Source organism: Rhinolophus sinicus, chromosome 17, assembly GCF_057876585.1.
Source record: "Rhinolophus sinicus isolate RSI-liver-muscle chromosome 17, RSI-T2T, whole genome shotgun sequence".
Lineage (NCBI taxonomy): Eukaryota > Metazoa > Chordata > Mammalia > Chiroptera > Rhinolophidae > Rhinolophus > Rhinolophus sinicus.
In genome coordinates this window covers 160231770-160256349 of record NC_142517.1, presented here as the reverse complement: position 1 = coordinate 160256349, position 24580 = coordinate 160231770, and the positions used below count along the sequence as shown (strand labels likewise).

Below are 24580 nucleotides of genomic sequence, written 5' to 3'. Positions count from 1 at the left end.
TTAAGATGTCCCAAAATGATTGTAGATTTGTCTGTTTCTCTGTGTAGGTTCTATCATTTTGTGTTTTATTATATAGTTTGAATATGTTATAGGTGCTTACAAATTAAGAATTTTTGTTTCTACCTGGTAAATCAAGCCTTTTATCATCATGAAATGTCCCTCTTTACCTCTAGTAATGCATTTCGCCTAGTGGTGTACTTTAGCGTTAAGACAGACAACATTAATTCTCAGTTGCTAAGTGTTTGCATGGTGTATCTTTTACTTTTAACTATTTTTTATAGGTTGCCTGTCTCTTGTAAGTAGCAGATATTCTTTAAAAAAAACTAGTTTGACCACGTTTGTGTTTTTATTGGAACATTTAGTAAATTTACATTTAATATACTTATGATGTATTTGAGTTTAAATTGATGTTCCTGATAAATGATTCCTATTTACCCAGTTTATTTGAACTTTCTTTTATCTTCTTTTAGATTTTTTTTTTAAAGTAGTCATTCTAGAAATTAAAGTATGTCTCCTTGACTTGTTGAAGTGTAAAATAAGTCAGGACTTTTTTCTCTGCCTGGTCAGTGCAACAACTTTAGAAAACGTTAACTGTACATTTCCCTCTACTGAATTATATGCTGTTACTGCATAGTTTAGTTATATACAATATTTTAACCATTCACAAGCTATTATTAGTGTTTTGTAATGTTACATTTATACTTATATATTTACCTTTTTTAAAAGCTCAGCTGATTTTCTGTCTGCCTGAAGAGTACCCCTTTATTTTTATTAGGTACTGTTTTAATTAAATTACTATTTTAATTAAATACTATTTAATCGGGGCCTGTCTGGCGAGGAATTTCCTGTTAATGCTTGTCAGAATTTTTTTTTCTTCCATTTTTATTCTGGAAACTTTTTTTTTTGGTCTGGACATTGGAATCTAAATAGACAGTTATTTTCATTCAGCATATTGCATGTTATCACACTGAAACCTAATTTGCATTGCTTCTGTTCGGAAGTCACCTGTTGGTCTTATTATTATTGTTCCTTTGGTAATCTAGCTTGTAACAGCCTTTGGTTGCTTTTTAGGTTTTGGGGGTTTATTTTTGGTTTTCAAGCAGGTTTACTATGCAGTGTCTAAGTGTGCTTTTCTTTTGTTCTACTTGGTGTTTGTAGGACTTCTTGGATCTGTGACTTGGGTCTGCATTATTCAATGCCACTAGCTATATGTGTCTATTTAATTATCATTTAAAAAGTTAAAAATTCAGTTTCTCACATTTCAAGTTATCAGTAGCCACATGTAGTTATTGGCTTCCTTAGTCAGATGGAGAACATTTTCATCATTGTAGGAAGTTTTGTTGGACAGCAATGTTGAGGACGTTCATAAGTTTTGGGAAATTCTCAGCCCCTATCAGTTCAAATAGTGTTCCTATTTTGTCGCCTTGTCTCCTTCTGGGACTCCAGTTATACACACACTAGACCTTCTTACCTATGTTTCTTACTCCCTTTTCTGTATTTTCATCTTTTTATTGTGTACATTTTTAAAGATGTAATTTTCTGAATTATCTCCTAGTTCATTAATTCTCTTAAGCTGTGTCTAATATGCATCAAACTCATCTACTGAGTTCTTAGTTTAGGTTCTTTTACTTTTTAGTTTCAGATTCTCCGTCAAAGTTCTCAGTCTTAATATTTGGCATAGTTGCAAAAAAAAATATTTTAAAAAATTACAGTAATCATCAAGGCATGAAAGGCAAAGGTATTTCTGCTTCAGTTTAAACCTGCAATTCCAGATGGCTAACTGCTCCACAAATTGGCCCTATTTACTCTGTACATAACCAACTGACAATTTAAACAAAAGAAAGAAACTGAGGGAGAGGAGGAAAAAGAGACTTGGGAGAAGAGGAAAAAAGTTTGTGTCTGATGACTTTATTATCTAGACCCCTTTGGGTCTTGTTCCATGTTTTGTTTTATTTTCAGTTGTGTTATTTTCTTGTTTCTTTTCTTTTTTAAATTGTGTTTGGGGTATTTCTTTTTAAATGAAAAACTATAGAATAACTTGAGGCCTAGAATGGTGTTAATCTTCCATGATAGAACTTTTATTAATAAATTACTGGCTAAAACAGAGGCATGGTTAGTTACGTTTGAAAGCTAACACGAGAAATTACAATCCTAACCCCTAACTCGGTGAGCTTGCTTTTAGCAAGAAAATGATAACAGTAATGTAGACTTTACATTAATTATCATGAGTTCTCAACAAGTTTGTTGCATATTTTAACTTTTATTTAGGATACCTTTCTAAATTTGTGTTAAGTAAAAATGACTTTAGCCCAGTTATTTGAGAAGACAAAGTTGTGTGATTAAGTAGTTGTATAAATCTTACATTTATTAAAGGTACCCAAAAAGCTTAATAACTAATGAAAGTTCACCCTAAGATTGAGGCTTACTCCAGGTAGTTCAGGTATTAAAAATAAAGCATGTGTGTATGTGCTGGTGCCCGTATGTAGATGTCTTGGTAGAAATAAAATAAAATAAAATAAAATATGAAAGACTGGTTTTTTTATGTTTAAAAAAAAATCACTGAATCACATTTTTAAATTTATGCTTATTTGCTTTATTTTATTTCTGCTTTGCACCTATTCCTTATTTTGGAATTAGGTGTAGAGCATGAGTTGGCAAACTCTTCTTTAAAGGTCATGCTAGTAAATATTTTAGGCTTTGTGGGCCATATGGTCTCTGTTGCAATTGATCTCTGCCCTTGTGTAGTGCAAGTGCCGCCGTAGACAATATGGAAATGAACCGGTGACCTTGATGCTATGAGCATTGCGCTCTAACCAGCTGAACCAGGCGGCCGCCAGCTCATGGCAGCTCACGCTGGCCACTGGCCATTCATGGCAACTCACGGCAGCTCACCTCTTGGTCAAGCCGTTGTTCTCAGTCTAGTTGTAGAGGGCACAGCTCACTGAACCATGTGGGAATTGAACCGGTGATCTCAGTGTTATGAGCATAGCGCTCCAACCACCTGAGCCACCTGGCCGCCCTCCCTTACTTTTCAAATTCAGTCTGGCATCAAGTCCTGTTATTTTTTTGTCCTCTAGATACCTTTCTGATCTGCTAGTGCTCTAGTCCAAGCTATTGTTTTCTCTTACCTGGATAACTGTAGTGACCACTAACTGGTCTCCATGAATCCACTTTGGAATCTATAATTAGGCAGAAATACAGAAGTTACGGTATTTCAAGTAACTAAAGTAGCTCAGTTTGTATTAAAAAGTTTTTATCATTATGTAGGTTTACAGATTGAGCTATAGGAAATTATAATTCTTTGGTTTTTCTAAATAAGGTCTGTCATGTTATTGGGTATTTACCAGGAGGAGTTTACCATACATAGTATTGTATTCATGTTCACACCAGTAAGTTAGACGGTTGTTTTATTTTACGAATGAGGAAACTGAGGTTGACAGTTCCGAAGTGGTAGAGCTGAAATATAAATTTCTTTATGTTTTTTACTTATGTTTTTCTTTAATTCGAGAATTTGGGGATGCCTGAAAATAACCGTTTATTCTGTCAGCAAATATTTCTTGAGAGTCTTCTATGTGTTTAGCATTCTTTTAGGCACCTTGCTATCTCAGTGAACAAATAAATGCCCCAAAATTCCAGTTCTTTTGGAGCTTATGTTCTAGCGACAGGAGACGTGCTGGCTCATTCATCCAGTTGCAGACTCAGAATGACCACGTCTGCCAGGGAGTTTCATAACTAAGAAGCAATTGCCTGTCTTGGCAGAAGAAGGAGCTAATGTGAAATGAACTTACCTGGGGTCCTCCATAACCTTGAATAGCAGGGTAAATGCTATTTCCTGCCTAAGACTATGAACATGGCGCCTCACTAGTGACCAGGTGTTCTGTCAGCCTGTCTTAGAGTGGTCTAGTAGGTACTGTGTCAGGTGTCCCCAAGGCCACCCCATATTCAGAGATCTGATAGAAAGACTAATAGGCTCAGCATATAGTTGTATTCTTGGCTGAGATACATTACAGTGAAATAGTGAAGATACACAGCCAGAAGGACAAAGGCATAGGAAGAGCCTGTGTAGGCTTCCTTATGTTCTCTCCCTCAACGGAGGGGATACATGGAGCACACAAATCCGCTAGAGACTCTGCACTCAAGGTGTTTATTGGGGTACCATATACCACATTGTTTGCACAAACAGTATAGGCGCTGTGAGCCACCCGTACAGTTCGGGCAAGGTGGGGATTTCTTCGCTGGCAGGCCTGCTGTGTTCAAGTTTTCCGCACAGTTACCTATTGACCCTGGATGGAGATGGCTGGGGTGGTCTGCGGAGACATAAATAAATATTTACCTGTCGTTTTCTTACCATGCTTTGGGAGTCATTTTTGTAAGGAAATAATCCTAAATTCAAATACGGCATTTTAGGTAGAAAAATGTTTGTTACAGCTCTGTGTTTAATAGCAAGAAATTAGAAACCACTTAAATTACCAATGGTAGGAGAATAAGTATATTACCGTACATTCATGTAAGGGAATGTTAGGTAGCCATGAAAATAATGTTCATGAAAACACATCATAATGTGGAAAATTGCTATTGTATAATTGGAAGAATATAGGATACGAAATAGTCATTAGTGTAGAATGTTGACAGTAGTGATGGCTGCCGGACAGCTTTCTTAGTTCTGAAATTTATGAATGCTCTTAAAACACAAATTTCCTTACAGAAATATAAGAAAATATAAAATGTTAACTATTACAGAGAAAATTAAATTTATTGGAGTGAATATTTCAGTGAACCCTAAGGTACCCATCACACAACTTCAATAATCATCAGTTTTAACACAAAAGTTGTTTATAAGGAAGTTTAAATACATTTCACTAAAATGTACATTGTAGTGTTATTAGGGTAGCAACATAGAACATGCAGTGAATGAACTTACTATATAAAAACATGAATATCTGAAGCTTGTTTTTTTATGATACAGAACTGTACTGTCATTCTTATCATTTGATATTATTAATTGGGTTTATTTTGGGGGAATATTTTTAAATAGTTTTTTTGGTGGGGGGTTAGGTTAAAAAGTAATTATATGAGTTTCTGGATATATGACTACAGAGAAGGAAAAACAAACCCAAACTGAGAATTGGATGGAGTATAAGTTTCTCTAATTTAGCAGCACTGCAACAAATGATAATTTTATTTTGTCATCAACTTTCAGGGTCTTTGCAAATGATTGAAATTGTAAACATGGAAACATCTTTGAATGCCAGGAACTACTAGCATTCAAAGATATTGAATAAGAAGTATACAGAAAAAAGATGGGAAGAAAATAAACCTGAATTTTTGACATTGGTTATCTTTGAGTAGTGGGACTGTATATATGGGTGGGATTTTTTAGGCTCTAATCTATAGCATTTTTGCATTTTTCTTAACTTCGTAATTTTGGATTCATGACCAAGGATAACGGGGGAAAGAAGTGAATTTGCTTCTTTCTTGTTACTATTTTGTAAAAGCACATGCCCTTTAAAAAATATATAATTAAATAAATTGGCATTGGGAAAGAAATGTTAAGTCAGAAAAATAGCTATAATCAAAAGAAAACTCGGTGTAAGTCAGACTTTTTAAATCATTGTATAGGTTTGCTGGAATACTATGGTGTAAATTTGAGGGCCAACCTTATAAGGTATGTACTTAATAAAACTTTGCAGCTGTCACTCTGTTTTTGGCAACTTTGAGATTAACACACAAATAAAAAACGTATGAAAATGATGTGACCCACAATTTCTTTGAATCACTGAACACTGTAACACTGTAAAAAATGACAGTCATAATCATTTGTAAAGGTTTGGGGATTGATTATACCATAGGCTATTCTGGTCATTGACTGTTAGGTTAAACCATAGGAACCAATTTATTGGATTAACAATGGTTGAACATATTTCATGAAGTCCAATCAGGTAAAAAGTCGTAATTTTTCATCCTTGTTCAAGTTGATTTACCTAACTTGTATTATATATTTATCTAGTTACAGATTGGCTTGTCTATTAAGGTTGCAGGTAATAGAAATTATTACTAAAATTAAAAAATTTGGGGTTATTTTTTGGGGGATGATTTGGTCGTTGAAATGTGTCTTTCTAGAGGAACATTATAATCTTTATGGGCTTATGCACTAATTTATATGTCTGGAACCTAAACTTTTGGTATTCTCTGGAATTTTTTTTCTCCCATCTTCCGCCTCCTCCCCCCACTCCAGTTCAAGCCGTTGTTTCTCAGTCTTGTGTAGGACACAGCTCCCTGGCCCATGCTGGTATTGAGCCTTGCGCTTCCCCAGCTGAGGCAGTTGGTCACCGGTCAGCCACTCACAGCAGCTCTCACCGGCCACTCATGATGGCTGCCAGCCACTCACCCTCACGGCAGCCCCCCTCCAGGGAGAGCTGTTGTTCACAATCTTAGCTGTAGAGGGCACAGCTCGCTGGCCCATGTGGGAATCGAATGGTGACCTCGGCGTTAGGAGCACAGCGCTCCAACTAGGGTTTCCAGGCGGGAATTCCCACCCATTCTCAGGAATTTTTTTCCCTTTCCCTTTCCCGAATTCCAGGATTTAAACTGTTTTCTGTTCTCCATGATGAATCATTTCCACAAAGTGACGGCCAATACTACCAACCACCTGGGTTCAAGGAGTCAGTTTTCCCAATTTCCTGACCAACTTTTCTTAGGATATGAAAATGGAAAAGCGAAAAAATTCCCAAGAACGGGCGGGAATTACCCCCTGGAAATCCTAGCGATAAAGAGAAAAATGTCTAAGAGACACTGTGAGTGGTACGTTTATTTCCCATTGTGGGTATTACTGGATTCAAGGAGCCGATTTTCCCAATTTCCCGACCAACTTTTCTCGGGATTTGGGAATGGGAAAGCGGAAAAAATTCCTGAGAGCAGGTGGGAAATCCCGCCTGGAAACCCTAGCTCCAACCACCTGAGCCACCGGGGCTGGCACTATTCTCTGGACTTTTACAGCAATGTAGAGTTGGGAGGAATGGTTAAAGATTGTTCTTACTTTTACCAAACAGGTTAATTTGTGCTAAACACGTGGGTGTTCACAGCAGGTAGGATTCCTAAGCAGAGTAGTCTGTTCTGTTGGAAATCTTGTGGATTTATTAATTTAAAAACTTTATTTTTTTCTTCCTATTTGAAGGTTTAGGTTAAAGAAATCTAAAGTGAGTAAATTAGAATGCTCTGTCTGCTAGTAACCTTTTGTTGCTTTCTCTTATATCTCTTATTTGGCATGTGATTTGGGGCAACTTGCTTATTTTTCTGGGACTCAATAATAGTAAGTAAAAATTATTGATGCTATATATTCCAGGATTGCTATGGGCTTACAAGTATTTTCTCATTTAATTCACGTAACAATCCTGTTAGGTAGACTGTTATTACCAGGATTTTATGGATGAGAGGTCATTAAGTGGCACAGCTGGGATTTGAACTCAGTCTGGCATCAGAGCTCATGCTCTTAGCCCTAAAGTGATATTGCTACAGTAAATGTCCACAGAAATCCATTTTAGGTGTCTCACTGAGGATAGCATAGAGTAGATGCTGGTAAAATAATACTTAAGTTGAAATCACTGTATAAACATTTAGACTATTTTTATTTATTATAATACATTGTTTTAGATAGTATATCATTAATAGGTGCATAATGCTCAACTTGGACTTCTTACATACAGTACATGCAGCTTCCTTTCTGGTCAGAGATTTACTTCCCTGCTGTAGATGGACTGTAACAGAAACTGTTCTGTAGCCCTCCTTTCACCCTGTACTATTGATAGAAGAACAGACCAAGAAGGACAACTGTGGGGCAGTAAATCATCACCGTCCTTTTTAATGTTTATCCAATGGTTACCTCTGAGGAGTGGGATTCGGGGAGATGGGTGTATTAAGACTTTTAACTTTTGTATTTCTATCCTGTTTATTTCAGCAAGCATGTATTACATTAATAATGGGAAAGGTCATGAAACTAAAAAAGATTCTTAAGTAATTAGTACTTAGGTGTTAGGGACAGGATACCAGTTGACTCTCTGTTAGTGAGCAGGAGGTAATTACTAGGTCAGGTTTTACCAAATTCATATTTTGGAGCTTTCCTGGAGAACATTTCTTCGTATATGTTAAAGGACTCACTCTCTCTGTGTGTGTTCTTGCATTCTCCCCTTTCTTTTGAACTGTTCTTTTGGGACAAAGATACTAGTTGAGTGGATATAAATTCTAATAAAAGACAGTATAACTTAACCTCTCAGTCTTAACTTCCTTGTCTTAAAAATGAGAACTATATGTTAAAATAGAAAAATAGCCTAGTGTAAAAATACATGTATGTGTGTATCTGTATATGAGGTGTGATCAAACAATATGGTGACTGTTTAAATAAAAAAAATTTTTATTACAGTAAAAGACACATTGCCATTAATCCCCCTCAAAACACTCTCCCTCACTTCGAACACACTTATCCCATCGTTCTTGCCACTTTCTGAAGCAGTTCTGGAAGTCCTCTTGTGAGTGTCTTCAGTTGCGTTGTTGTAGCTGCCTCGATGTCCTGAATCTATTCAAAATGTTTACCTTTCATGGTCATTTTGACTTTGGGGAAGAGCCAGAAGTCACACGGTGCCAGATCCGGTAAATAAGGTAGATGAGGACACACCGTAATGTTTTTATTTGACAGAAATTGCCGTATACCAGAAGTGATGTGTGACACGGAACCTTGTCATGATGGAGGATGGTTTACGGCACACTTGAAAACACACCTTCTCTCAACCGTAGCTCACACCTGACTAACTGCACTGAACAAATTAAAACTTGTCACACACTGTTACTAAGGTTTGATGCACCACTTCCTGTATTGAGGATCCCTGCCTTTTTAGATGGCACTCGGCAGCAGCATTCACTGTATTTTGTGATCACAATGGAAAGGCTCTGTGTCACACATCACTTCTGGTATACGGCAATTTCTGTCAAATAAAAACATTGCAGTGTGTCCTCATCCACCTTACTCACCAGATCAGGTACCATGTGACTTCTGGCTCTTCCCCAGAGTCGAATGATTCAGAACATTGAGGCAGCCATGACAGTGCAACTAAAGACATTCACGAAAGAGGACTTCCAGAACTGCTTCAGAACGTGGCAAGAATGATGGGATAAGTGTGTTTGAAGCAGGGGGGGAGTATTCTGAGGGGGATTAATGGCAATGTGTGTTACTGTCATAAATTTTTTAAAATTTAAACATTCACTATATTTTATGATCATACCTTGTACATACAAAGGGTGCCAAAAAATGGATACACATTTTAAGAAAGGAAAAATCTATTAAAATTGTAATACATACCGATAACAAAAGGTGACTACAAGTCACATTTGATTTCTGCAATTACAAGAGGTGCTCAAAGTGGTTACCATCAGCGTCCAGACACTTCTGGCGAACTATTGCTTGAGCAACGTTGACCAAAGTGTCCACTTGTATACATTTTTTTGGCACTCCCGGTATATACACGTGAATTTGTGTATATATATACCGGGGGTGCCAAAAACATGTACACATTTTAAGATATGCTATCTATTACTTTTTGAAGTTGAATTGTAGCAATGTGTAGTATGAGGTTCGCTCAAAAGAAGGTGTTAATCAAATGAATGCTAGCATCATTCATTGTATTACAATTTTAATACAGTTTTTTCCTTTCCTAGAATGTGTATACATTTTTTTGGCACCCTCTGTATATATAGAGAGATTGATTGATTTTAAAAAAGCAAATTACTATAAGCCTGAAGTTAGAGGAAGAGGATTTATGTTACTACTACATTAATATAAAGAAATTAGGCATTGAAGTAGGCGCTGTTCTACTAACCTCAGGGAGAAAGCTGAAAGGAAGCTCATATTACGTATATTATATATGCTAGTGTTTGTTGAGCACTTGCATTTTAGCATACATATGTGCTTATAGTTATCGAATCCCTACTAAGTGACAGATTTAGTTCAAAACTTCAAATAAACTTATTTTATGCTAACTCTAAGGTATGTACTTTTATTATCTCCTTTTTATATACTATGAGGAAACTGAAACATGAAGAGGTTAGAACTTGGCCATACTTACATGACTTAACCTATCTGTGTGTATGTTTATTTTTGATGATAGAAAAATTAGCTGTTAGACACTTTTTATTTATATGAAGAAAATTAAACTACTTTTATTTTCTAAGAAAGAAGCAATAACCAGAGTCTCCATGCTTTACCTCTTGTGCAAGCTGTATTTCTTTTATGGATACTTTGGTCTCAATGTGTCGAATCCTTTGCTGTAAGGGCTGCAGCAAAAGTATTTAAAATGACTAAATAATAAGTTGAGGTATTAATCTGACTTGGAGGGATTCTTGGTCAGACCTATTTTCTCTTTACCACGGGCTTATGTTACTGAACGTGTAGGCTAGATTCAGGGACCTGGCTTTCTATGCTTACTCCTGTCAGTCATTCTAGGTGAAATATTTGGTGTGTGTGTGTATGTACAATACATATATATTTGTATGTGTACATGAATGGATTCTCTCTCTCTGTCTGTCTGGAATAGGTAGTTGAGTGAAGCAGAACAAAGCACAGAAAGAGCCCCATGTTTATATGGGAATGTGATAGATGACAGGAGAGGGTATTTAACATCAGTGGGGAAAGGTTGCATTTGTAAGAAATTGTATGGCATGTTCCTTTGGAAAATAGTCTAGATATATTCAATTGAATTCTAAATGGATTAAATTTACAAATGTTAATATCCACCAAGTCATTAGGAAAAAAATGTAGGAGATGTTTTAATTAGTTTCATGGGGGAGAAAAGTTATTGGAAAATCACGATATTGGGCTGTTTTTGTGATAGCTCATTTAACATGTTCGTTTACCTACCAAAAAATGAGAATATTTGGTTTTAAATAGGAAATCAAACTGTGGAATAAATGTTGGAATATAATGTAGTCAACAAAAGTGATTCTGTGTTCACTAAATACATGGTAGAAAATGATGTATCTGAAAATAGATATGTTCTGTTTATTAACCATGTAAAACTGGATGTTTAAAGGCAACAGTCAGAAATAATTCTAGAGTATTGAACAGTGTAGACCTCTTATTCTTTTCATTTTGTGTATTTTTAAATGCACTAAAAAACTAATGAAGAGGAATGATTTTAATGGAATATTTTACCTTGTTGAAATAATTTCTAACTTGATTATGGTATTTCTGTTTTTAATCATAGTTCTCTGCCTTATCAGGTATAATGTGAAAAGTATTAATAGAACAGAAACCTTAACTGTTTTGTATAAATCAGCTTATCAGATGTAATATGAAAAGTACAATTAAAATCTGGAATGAGTTAAGATATTTTCAGACTTCAGGAAGTTTTAAATTTAAAAATGTGAGGTGATTGCTTAGCAGCAGTTAATCTGCTGTTAGAAAGGTCTTAGTGAACAAACGTATTTCTTTTACTTTTTGGTAACTGGTGATATCTTTTTGAAAGCATATGTTCTAGTTATTTTGATACTTCTTTTTTTTTTTTTTACTGTCTGCCAAGGAAGATGAAGACTTAACGGTAATTAAAAAATGATATAATGAAAAACTGATTCATATCATAAAAAAGTAACATTGACTAACCTACATTATATAAGTTATATATAACTAGGAAACATATATAACTAGGTTATAGGTTATATATAATATAAAGTAGTGGTGACTAACCAGAACTAATAATATGTCCAAATACATGCATCCTTTTTTAGGTTGCCCACCTTGGGAGGCCATGCTTTCATAATTAACATTTATTGAGTGAGTTTTTGAGTGAGTGTCTGTGTGTGTGAAAGAGGGAGAGAGAAAATGTTTATTAGAAGGGGCCATGACAAACTGCTCTCATGAGTCAAATTGTGGTCTTCATTTATGTTTCCCTAGAAATTTTCTTCATAGGATAGGATGTGACTGATGAAGTTTTGGGTTTACAGTAGATTTTGGGGAATAGTTATGTAAGAGTAGTAGTGTGGTAGTATAATTAGGAGACAGATGGTTGTATTTTGAGATGGGGTATTACCCTTGAAGGATGGTATGTATGGTCTTTATAGTGGCTTTTCTAATTTCTTTTTCAAAGTGTACACACATATTGTATAATAAAGAATTTAAAGGATTATGGTGAAATTACATATTCTTTAGGAAATCTCACCTCCTGTAATTGGTGTCAGAAATGACAGTTTGATTCCATAAAAGAGTAAAATCTTTGAAATGTGTTAACTACAGTAGGAGTCAGCAAACTACCTATTTTTGCATGGGGAAAAAAAAAAACTGAAAGAAGAATAATACTTTGTGAGATAGGAAATTCAAATTTTAGTGCCCAGAAATAAAGTTTTATTGGAATACAGCTGCTTTTGCATTATAATGGCAGAGCTGAGTAGTTGTGACCATTCTCATCATTTCGTACTGCCTTTGGTTCACTATAAATTTCAGAGCTGCAGTTATAACTTCATAGTGTTTGAGTGTCATGTGTATTGCCAGTCTGCAATAATTATTTTGTTTTTTTATACCAGTGCATATCCATCATGTCAAAACAAGAAAAGAGAAAAATGGACTCTGAGTGGCATGCTTTTAAGGCTTAGTGCAGTATTGTTTTCTTATTGAATTACATAAGCAAAACATTGTTCTTATTATGCAGTGATACTGTGATAGAATACTTTATATGTTGACATTACTAGACTAAACATACACCACAGTATTCCAAACTCTCAATTTTCTTAAAGCAACAGTCAATTTAAAATGGCATATCTCATCACCAAAATTTCTTTGTAAAACTACAAATTTAAAATGAGGCTGCCACTAAAATAAGTTTTGAGAGGCTCCTTTGTTAGCCAGGTGAGGAAAGCCATATACTGATTGTGAGTTAATTAAATTATGTTTGATTGCATCAGTTAAAGAAATGTGTCCAGCAATAATAAACTTGCTTTAGACTATTTTTGACAAAAACAGTTGATTTAAGAGTTGAGGGCATTTGAAGTCAATTACAAAACAAGGCAAGTGATACAGAGTGGTTATCGGTGGCTCTTGAGTTGACAGGTGTTATTGATACTACTCAGTTATTGTTTGTTCAAGGTGTCAATTCCAAGTTTGAAGTGGCAAAAAAATTAGCCTCTGTGAATAGTCTGTGTAGAACACCTATAGGCAAGAATATTTTCAAAGTTGAGAAAACACGAAGTACAATCTGAAGTGGAATCTGCTAAGATGTGCTACAACTGATGGTGGTAAAAATATGTGTAGAACAGAAAGAGGCTTATTTGGACAGATTCACAAAGCTTATAAAAATGAGGTGTTCAAAACCTATGGTAATTCATGGTATTATTCATCAGCATGCATTTTGCAGAAAATATTTGAATTTATTATGTTATTGAATCAGTGTTGTCAGTGGTGAACTTTATTTGCTCTCATGGGCTTAACTAGCATCAACTCCATACATTTTTTTAGGAATAGAAGCTGAATATCCTGACTGGCCTAGCAGTGGTAATATTTTATTGCAAATTTTTCAGCTCAGGACTGAGATTGAAATTTTTCTGAACCAAGAAGATGGCCATCAAACTATTATTATAAAGTACAAATTGACTTTTCTGCAGACTTGGAGATGTTTTTAAATGAATTTAACCTAAAATTACAAGGCAAAATAGTGCTTACATAGCTACAGTAAAGTCAGTGGCAACTGTTGTTTGAATCACAAATAACATCAAGCTGCTTTACACACATCTCATGCTGTCAAAGTGAGATCTTCATTCCCACATGAACTTGCATGAATATATTTTCCAACCTCAAACTATACAGTTCCAGCAGTATTTTTCCAGATATTGATGCAATTGCAAAAAGTTTCCATATTTCAAAATCCATTTAATTGTGCACTTGAGGAACTTCTATCTAACCTTCAATTGGAAGTGATAAATCTGCAATATAATGACAGACTGAAAGGCAAATATCAGAAGAATCTAATAGACTTTTATAACTGCCTTTGAAGTAATGAATATGCTCAATTAAAATCATGTGCTTGTGGATTGATGTCAGTATTTGTCAGTATCTGTGTCAGAAAAGGTATTTTCAAATATAAACACATAAAATTTGATCAGCATTATCAGCTAGGCAACTTGAATTAAGTTACCCCCCAAATTTCATTCTTTTTATTTTAATTTTATTGGGGACCTTTGGGGGACAGTGTTTCTCCAGGGCCGCTCAGCTCCAAGTCCAGTCGCCGTTTTCAATCTTTAGTTGCAGGGGGCACAGCCCACCATCCCATGTGGGAATCGAACCTGCAACCTTGTTGAGAGGTTGCGCTCTAAGCAACTGATCGATCCGGCCACCCCTCCAACAGCTCAGCGGCAGCTTGTTGTCTTCAGTCTACTTGTGGAGGGTGCAGCTCATTGGCCCATGTGGGAATCAGACTTACATATTATAAAATATTATACTGTCATTGTATCTTGAACTTTTTCAGTAAAAAGTTTTTCTCTCATATAAGCATCTACATTTTCTTTTGGCGTATTGGCCTGCAAAGGCTAAACTACTTATGATTTAACCCTTTACAGAATAATTTTGTGGACTTTTCTATAGCAGTGCTTTACAAATATGAATGCATGTAGGAATTGGCTGAGGATGTGGTTAAAATGCAGATTCTGGTTCAGTAGGGCTGGAATGGGACTGAAGGTTGTGCGTTTCTTCTAAGCAGCTGAGGTGATAACAGGTGCTGCTGGTCAATGAACTGCATTTCGCGAAGTAAGGTTCAAGGTTAGGTTCTTAGACAGGAACACTAATATTTGGTAAGCATCCATTATGTTCCGGGAGTTATACCAGGGACTGTTTCATGTATTGCATCTTAAAATATCACAAAAACTTTTTAGAAGGTATTAAGCACTGCAGTGAGCTTGGCAACCCTAGTAAGGATTTTCAGTTAGAAACGAATTGTTTTGTGAGTGTTTTTGTCTGTCTGTTTTTTGCTTTGAGTATATTGCTTCCTTTAGGACCTCATGGGAGAGAGCTGAAGTCCTAGAGGAAGCTATCCATCTAAGAAACAAAACAATGAGAAACAAAGTACCATAGCATTAGTCAGTCCAGGTCAGAGTAGGGACCGGTGTCCTCATCTTCTTGCTAAATTCCAGTGGGCAGTCAACTGGTTACCAAGCCAAAGCGGGGACATCCAGCACATACCTGGCATGCAAACATTTTCTCCCAGTCTGTTGTTTGCCTTTTCATTTTTATAACCAGGTATTTTGAACTAGCAAAGTTAAAATTTGGTGAAGTCCAATTTATTTTTCATTTTTAAAAACTAGTTTTATAAATTGTGGTAAAATGCACATCATATAAAATTTACCATTTTAACTATTTTTAGGTGTATGGTTCAGTAGTATTAAGTATATTCACATTGTTGTACTGCCATCACCACCACCCATCGCAGAATTTTTCTGTCTTCCCCACCTGAAACTCTATGCATTAAACACAAACTCTCCATTCCACCACGCCCTTCAACTCCTGGCAACCACCACTCTACCTTCTGTCTCTGAATTTGACTACTCTAGAAACCTCATATTAGTGGAATCATACAGTATGTATTTGTCTTTTTGTGTCTGGTTTGTTTCACTTAGCAGAATACAGCGTCTTCAAAGTTCATCTGTGTTGCAGCCTATGTCAAAATTTTCTTCATTTTCAACACTGAATAATATTCTATTTTATGTATTTACCATATTTTGCTTATCCAGTTATTTGTTGGTTGACAGTTAAGTTGCTTGCAGCTTTTTTGGCTTTTGTGAATAATGCTGCTATCAGTATGGATGTACAAATATCTGTTTGAAAATGAGAAACAGAAACTCATAGACACAGACAATAGTCTAGTGGTTACCAGAGAGTAAGGGTGGTGGTGGGAGATGAGGGTAAAGGGGATCAAATATATGGTGATGGAAGGAGAACTGACTCTGGGTGGTGAACACACAATGGGATTTATAGATGATGTAATACAGAATTGTACACCTGAAATCTATGTAATTTTACAAACAATTGTCACCCCAATAAATTTAAAAAAGAAAAAAAAAACTGCAAATATCTGTTTGAGTCCTTGCTTTCACTTCTATTGGGTATGTACTCAGAGGTGGACCTTCTAGAACATACGGGTAATTCTGTTTAATTTTTTTGAGGAACTGCCATACCATTTTTTTACTGTAGCACTACCAGTTCACATTCCAGCATTAAAAAGGTTCCAGTGTCTCCACATCCTAGCCAACACTTGTTATTTTCTATTCGTTTAGTTAATAACCATCCTAATGGGTATGAAGTGGTATCTCATTGTAGTTTTGATTTATATTTTCCTAATGATTAATGATACTGACTCTTTCCATGTGCTTTTTGGCCAGTTGTCTGTCTTCTTTGGGGAAATGTTTATTCTAATGCCCTTTGCCTATTTTAAAATTTTTGTTGTTGGTGGTGGTGGTGTTGTAGGATTTCTTTTTTCTTTTTTCTTTTTTTAAGGAGGGCGCAGCTCACAGTGGCCCATGTGGGGATCGAACCAGCATCCTTGGTGTTATCAGCACCACACTCTAACCAACTGAGCTAACCGGCCACCCCCAGCATTTCTTTATACATCTGGATATCAATCCCTTATGAGATACATGATTTGCAGATATTTTCTCCCATCCTGTGGCCTATCCTTTTGCTTTCTTGATAGTGTCCTTTGATGCGTAGAAGTTTTTAATTGCGATGAACTCCAGTTTATCTATTTTTTCTTTTATTGCCTGTGCCTTTGGTTTCAAAATCCAAGAAATCATTGCCAAATCCAGTGACCTGGAACTTTTCCCCTGTGTTTTCTAATTAGGATTTTTATAGTTTTGGGTTTTATGTTTAGATATTTGATCCATTTTGAGTTAATTTTTATATGTGGCATTAAGGTAAGGGTCTAATTTAATATTTTTGGATGTGGATATTTAGTTTTCCCAGTATCCAGTTTTCCCAACACCATTGTTGAAAAGACTGTCCTTTCCTCGTTGAATGGTCTTGACATTCTTGTTGAAGATCATTTGACCATGTACGTGAAGATTTATTTCTGGGCTCTCTTTTATTCCATTGGTATATGTATCTGTCTTTATACCAGTAATCATATACTTATTATTATTTTTTACTTTGACAAAGTCACCAAGACTTGGTGAAACAGAATTTTGCTTTTTTATTTTGTAATGAATGATGGTAATAAAATAGGAAAAATACATGGGAAATAAAATCCTTGACCTCATACCACACACAAATATTAATTTAGGATGAATCATGGACCTCAACTGAGAAACATAAAACTTATAAAGATAATATATTTATTTTTTTACTTTGAGGCATGCAAACTTTTCTTAGAATAGAAAAATAATACCCATAAATAGAAAAATTAGGTAATTTTCACTTCACCAAAATTAAACGCTTCTTCTTGTCAAAACACCATAAAGAAAATGGGGGGAAATGTAAAGACTTAGAGAAATGTTGTTATCTATTTATCATCTATCTATTATCTGACATAAATAATCAACACATAAATAATTAGTACATATCAGTAACAAGCTAATAAAATATTGGGCAGCAGACTTGAAAATATTCTTAACAACATTGTCCATTTAAGAAATGTTCAAACCCGTAGAGAATTGTAATGAGTTTATTTGAGCCAAACTGACAATTGCTGCGAAGCAAAATCTCAGTGTATTAAGAAAATGCTCCTAAGAATGGCAGTTTTACAGCTTATTTTATACTTTAGAATCAAAGTAGGAGACATAAGGAGGGTTCCATGAAATCTATTGGTGGTAGATTAACGGGGCGGGAGAAAGCAAAGCAGGAAATCTCTGGGGTTGGATGAAAAATAAAACAGATACGTACTTGTTTTACATTGGTGGGTACAGGATAGTTAACGTTTGCAGCACATAGAGATGGTATTTGGAGAACAAGATATCAATGAAGGGTTCTGTGGTCTCCTGTTCTGGTGCAGCTGTTGTGCCCTGAGGGGTCTGGAAAAGATTACTGTGACATTACACAGGTATGTTATCTTGGATGCAAAAAGACAATAGACAGGCTCACTTAAGGTAAAGATTGACCTTTGTCAAGAAAACTACAGGCCCAGGATGTGACTACCCAGTATGACCCAATTTTAGTTAGGAATTTGTATGTGCAGACCATCCTATGTGTTTAATTTCAGTCTCTGAGTTTGTAGGTCCTGCCATGTGGGTCTCCCCTGAGCTTGTGAGGTTTAGTATGTGGCCCCTTCCCACAGCATCAACAATAGAGATGCACAAATTGCCAGTAAGCTCATGAAAAGGTGCTGACATCACTAGTAATCTAGAACGTGCAAAGCAAAATCAAAGCTGGATAGCACTTCACACTGCTGTAAGAAAGATTTAAAAAAGTCAGCATCAAGTATTGGTAAGCACATAGGAGTGTAAAATAGTACAACTACTTTGGAGGCTTTTAGCAGTTTTTTAAATAGTTTATATGCAATATCCCTATGACCCATCAATTCCACTTGTAGGTATTTACTTAAACGAAACATTTCTTTACAAAATAATGTACAAGAATATTTAAAGCACCTATATACTATTTTTAAAGTGTGATTTAATATTTTCAAAATAATCCTGTGCCAGGGTAGAATTGGGAGTTTTTATACAGCAGAATCTCTGAGTTGTAAGCTCTTTGAGGCCAGCCTATCTTACTGCTTCTTTATTTACAGTGCCGAGCTGAAGACTTCACTGACTTGACATATACTAGGTTTCGTTTGCGAAGCATCAGTTGAAAGCCAGAGGGAGTAGGAAAAGAGAACAGAAGGCTATATGGATTGACTCTTGGGAGTATTCATATTTAACAGAGAAGAAGAGAAACAGAAAAGACATGGTTGAATTCTGAAAACTAGAACTATATTTTAAAAACCAAGAAGTGATAGTGGGTCTTTGGGGGGGTGGGGGGTAGAGGGGTGATTCCCAAGAAAGGAACACTACACAATTTCTGATCTAATAGCAGCATCAGAAAAAAGTTAGAAGCAATGGTGATACTTGAAAGTACATTGTCAGGATTGTACTTATAATAGAAACCAGATTCCAGGGACCTAAGAAGAATATACCTATAAATCTCCAGTTTAAGGAAGGACTTAAATGATGATATTAATAGCATGGAATTCAATCTAAAGTGGTTTTTAAAAAACATGTATAAATGAAGGCAAAAGGAGGAAAGGAAGAGAAAAATGCAAGAGATGGGATTCAGGCAAATGCAAAATCCCTTGGATATCAAGAAGGAATGGGTTCAAAATCAAGAATCAAAAGCTTCAGCTTTTTAAAGGTGGTTACCTCTTTGAGATGAAAGGGAAGATACAGTACAGGAAGCTGTAGTCAGGTTCAGGGATGCAAGTAAACACGGAAGGAAGAATGGCCATTATCCTTCCAGTCCTCTGTCCAGATGAAGATTAAAGGTAATGAAGGAAACTTGAAATGAGGTCTGCAGGAATAGTTCTTAGCCTTTGCAAGAGGAATGTCGGTGCGTGGAAGGGGTCTACTGCTGTTTGAAAATGTTCCACATGTGATTCTAGATTTTGATCATACCATCCTTGTTCCCCTTGAGAATCATTCATTTATGTCAGCAGAGAATTAGCAGACATGGATAAAATAATTTTGTTTTTAAATTAAAATTTATTGGGGTGACAATGGTTAGTATAAACACATAGGTTTTAAGTGTACAATTCTGTATTACATCATCTGTATATCACGTTGTGTGTTCACCACCCAGAGTCAGTTCTCTTTCCATCACCATATATTTGACCCCGGGATAAAAGAATTTTTAAAAGTTTAATTGAAGTTTAGCTAAAATTTGTGGTGCTTTAGTTTGCATAGTAGCAATTATATAAGGGTGCTAATTTTTCTCCCTTAATTCTCAAGGTGATTTTTAAATAACGGAGGTTACCTCAATGCTCTGTTTAATGTATTTGTGTGTGTTTTTCATCGCTCTCATAGAAACTGAAAACTACCAAAGCTGTAAGTTGTACAAAAAAATCTTTGGGAATGTGACAGTGATAAAATAATCCTTCCTAGTATAAAATGGAGTCAGATAAAGTGTATATATAAACAAAATAATTAAGTAGTAATGTCAGTGCCAAAGTGTACAAGGTTAAAATAAGGAAATTATACTTTTAGAGTGGCATTTTTCAAACTGTGGACCCATGGTCCATTAATGTCTCATGAAATCAATTTAATAGTTTAACAACCAATGTTTTTTAATGGATTATAATAGACTAGAAAATATTGGTGTGCACTGCATGCAGTAAGAAGTATTTATACACATAAAATATGTATGTATCTGTGTACTGAGTTGGGTGGAAAATATATTTCTTAGTATGGATTGCTGTCAAAAGTGGTGGAAATCCACTGTAAGTCATTTCTGGTAATTGAGTGTGGACATTATAAATACCATGAAGTCTCTTACTTTCATCTGTTTGTGGAATTTATTCATTAAGTTTATATTGACATCTCAACTAAACACATGTATTTTGTGTTTGTATATAAAGACATATATGTGTGTGTGTGTGTGTTTTCTTAATAGGTGCAATGGATGAGCTTCATAGTCTGGATCCAAGAAGACAAGAGTTACTGGAAGCTAGATTTACAGGAGTCGCGAGCGGGAGCACTGGGAGCACTGGCAGTTGCAGTGTTGGAGCGAAAGTGAGTAACATTCTAACAGTTATTTGACAGTTTTTCCTTGTATGAAGTGTTCTAAAGTATAGTTTGTAAAGGAACCCTACATACGTGCTCAACAGTAAAATACTACTATAATTTTTATAATGTATAGGAAAAAATTCAGTGCTTGTAAACCTGATTAGGTTCAGGGGTAAAAAGGAATGTGGTAGATGGTGCTGCCTTTCTCCCTTTACATAATTTTTACCTTTCCTGTCCTCTGTGTTTTCCTTGTCCCATCACCCGTGTTCCTGTCTGTGTATGTTCCTACCTACCGGTAGCCACTGCTTCATAACACTCAATGGTGCAGCTGTTAGGCTTTTCAGTGGTAGACATCACGCTGTCTTCAGTTCCCTACTACCTCACACTGCAGTGAATTTCCTGTGCTTGTTCTCTTACGGACCTTTGTGAGCAGTTATTTAGGATACTTTTCCAAGAGCAGAATTACTAGGTCATAGGATATGTTTAGACTTAAGCTGAATAAATAGTGCAAGATTGCTACTCAGAACAGTTGTACAAAGCTAATTTGCACTTTGAGCAGAGTGCAGAGTATGTCTGTATCCCCACATCCTAGAAACACTTGGCGTTACTCAGATTTTTTATTCTTGAGAGTCTTTTAGTTATAAAATAATATCTCATTGTTTTATTTGTACCACCAGTTATTTTGAGCACTTCTTCGTATGCTTGTTAGCTTTTGGAGAGTCTTATAAATTGTTCTAATTCTTTGCCTGTATTTTGATCAAGATTCTTTTTTTTTTTCAAACTGATTTTTCCATGTTCTCTGTATATTCCACATGTTAATTCCATGTCGGTTGTATACAGTGCAAATAACGTCTCCCATTTCTTATGTCTATTAACTTTGTTCGTGGTGTCCATCATTGTACAGGATTCTTTAATTTTGTTGTAATCATACTCACCTGTTTTTTGCCTGATTGTCTACTTCTGAAGTTTTGACTAACGCTTGGTATGCTAAAAAAAATACATCGTCATTAACCATCTGGGTCAAATAGACCTTTTTGCTATTTTTAAGTTAATTTACCACTGATTTATAGCAGTAGGAATAAAGGTATAATGAAAATCAGCTTTATTAGAAATTTTAATAATTTAAACATACTGAAAGAAACCTCTTCATATCAAGTAAATCTTTGTACATAAAGATAAAGGATATTGTCATGAATCCTTTGAGCACAATAAGATGGTCCAGATTCTTGTTGCAGAATATTCTATGACGAAGTCCTTCAGTTGAATGACTAACTGATAAGAATACCATGTTTCCCCTTTTTCCTTGTAAATATATTGTCCAATTTATTGATTTTTGACTTTGAGAAAATGTGTCTAGGATAATGTCATTTGATGACTATGTTTGACTAATAGTGTCACCATCAGTTTTATAGTCTAGAGGTGCTGAAATGTCTCTTTGTATTTATTTTCTGATAATTATAAAATGTCTTCCTCCGTCATTTTCTTCTCTTTACCATCTTGGTTGGACGATGGATATTTCTTAATTCTCAGTTGGAGTCAGTGAAAGCTTAAAATCATACTACAAAGCAGGTATCTCTAGTTTTTTATACATTCTTGAAAGATGGTACAGTACTTTGGCAAGGCAAGAAGATAATTGAAAGGTGATAATTTATTTCACTATTGCATCATCTATTTAGGTCGTTAAATCTGGATTGTTTTTATATTTCTACCGTAATAAATGACCACAAAGTTGCTTAAAAGAACACAAATTTATTATAGTTCTGTAGGGTCAGAAGTCTTACTCTGGTCTCATTGTGTTAAAATCAAGGTGTCTGCTGCAGGGCTGTATTCCTTACTGGACACTCTAGAAGAGCACCTTTTTCCTTGCCTTTTCCAGCTTCTAGAGGCTGCCTGCATTCTTTAGCTGGTGGTCCTCCGTCTTCAAAACCAGCAGTATTGCATCTTTCTTACTCTTCTCTGGTGGAAGTTAATCTCCCTCTAACCACAGCCAAGAAAGGTTCTTCACTTTTATATACTCATGTAAGTAGATTGGGCCTGCACCAATCTGGATAATCTGGTGTAATTTCTACAATTCAAGTACTTAACCTTTAATCCATCTGCAAAGACCCTTTTGCCATAAAAGGTTATAGTCACAGATTCTGGGGATTAGGCTCAGGCATCATTGTGAGCCATTCTGCTGCCTGTCATACCATCACACTTCCATTTTCTTTTTATTTTAGTGGTTTTTGTTTGTTCATTTTAACATAGTTGGGAATAATTATAAGTAATGATGAAGTAATTTCTGGATGATTTAGTAACAAAATATAGGAAAAATGAGATCAATAAGATCCCATAATGTATTAAAGGTTTACAGAAGGATCCTGTGGACATCTGGTAATTAATTGCACGACAGAACGCATCTTATTTTTTTAAGGTAAATTTTATTTTTACTCTTTGGATGATCTCTAAGAAAGAATAAGTCCTAAAATGTCAGTCTTTACAAATAGAACTGCTTGAAAAAGAAGCTCAAAAACTAAAATTGGGTCCAGTGGACCCTGATGGAGTTCTAAGAGTTAAAACTTCTTGCCCAAACCAAGTCCACAAAATATTCTGCAGTTTCTTCTATTAATTTTATGGTTTCACTGTCATAGTTGCTCTTTAGTTCAGCTAGGCCTCACCTTTTATATAATACTGATAGGGATCCAGTTTTGTTTTTCTCCACCTACTGAGCCAGTTTTCTCAATGATGCTTCTTACATCATTTATGTTTTTCTACTGATTTGTGGTGCCATCGTTATCATATATTAAGTTGCCATGTATATGTACGGATCTGTCTGTGAAATTTCTCTTAATGTTCCAGTGGTCTGTGTTCTTGTGCTAGTATCACATAGAAAAAAAAATACTGTTGTATTTTGGTATGTCTTTTTTATATGGTAGAGCAAGTCTCTTCTTTAATCCTTTGTAAGGGTGACTTAGTTATTTATGGGTCTTTATTCTCTCATAACATTTGAGCATCTCTTCATTTGCTTGTTAGTGTTTGGGGATTCTTTTTTCTGTAATAGCTTATTTGTATCTTTTTTCCTCATATGATTCAAATGGAATTTTTATACTGAATGCATTGAATTTATAGATTAATCTATGGAGTACCGAATCTTTACAAGATTAGGTTGTCCCGCCCAGGTACATGAAATGTCTCTCCATTTTGTTCAATTTTTACAGAGTTCTTAAGAATTTTTGGCTAGTTTTTATTTTTTTATTTTTGGCTAATTCCTGGATACTTTAAAATGTTGCCAAAGGATTTTTATGATATTTTCTAATTGGTTATTGCTAACCTAGGAGGTTTTTTTGTTTTGTTTTGTTTTTAAAGGTTTTATTGGGGAAGGGGAATAGGACTTTATTGGGGAACAGTGTGTACTTCCAGGACTTTTTTCCAAGTCAAGTTGTTGTCCTTTCAATCTTAGTTGTGAAGGGTGCTGTTCAGCTTCAAGTTGTTGTCCTTTTAGTCTTATTTGCAGGGGGCGCAGCCCATCATCCCTTGCGGGAGTCGAACTGGCAGCCTTGTGGTTGAGAGCCCATTGGCCCTTGTGGGAATCGAACCGGCAGCCTTAGGAGTTAGGAGCATGAGCTCTAACTGCCTGGGCCACTGGGCCGGCCCAACCTAGGAGGTTTTTGATTTTTATAGGTTGGTTCTGTCTTGTATGCAACAGTCTTGCTGTTGGTCTCTTTTATTGGTTGTAGTAGTTTGTTGATTCTCTCCTAAGTTTCTCCAAAAGAAATAATTGTCTTCCAAAAATGATAGTTTTATTTCCTACACCTCATGTATATATATACTTTTCCCTTATATTGGTCATGACCTTCAGTACTATGTCTTGTTCAACAGGAATCATCTAAAG

General features: G+C 35.5%; 1 protein-coding gene across 2 annotated transcripts in view; it reads left to right on the top strand.

Annotated features, from left to right (window-relative positions):
* The window catches only part of TLK1 (tousled like kinase 1), a 124563-nt gene that overhangs the window by 18570 nt on the left and 81413 nt on the right, over nucleotides 1-24580 (top strand). For both annotated transcript variants that reach the window (XM_019727410.3, XM_088794489.1), the window contains one exon: nucleotides 20597-20715. In XM_019727410.3, coding sequence (XP_019582969.1) covers nucleotides 20597-20715 — 119 coding nt within the window. The remainder of the gene's footprint in view (nucleotides 1-20596; nucleotides 20716-24580) is intronic.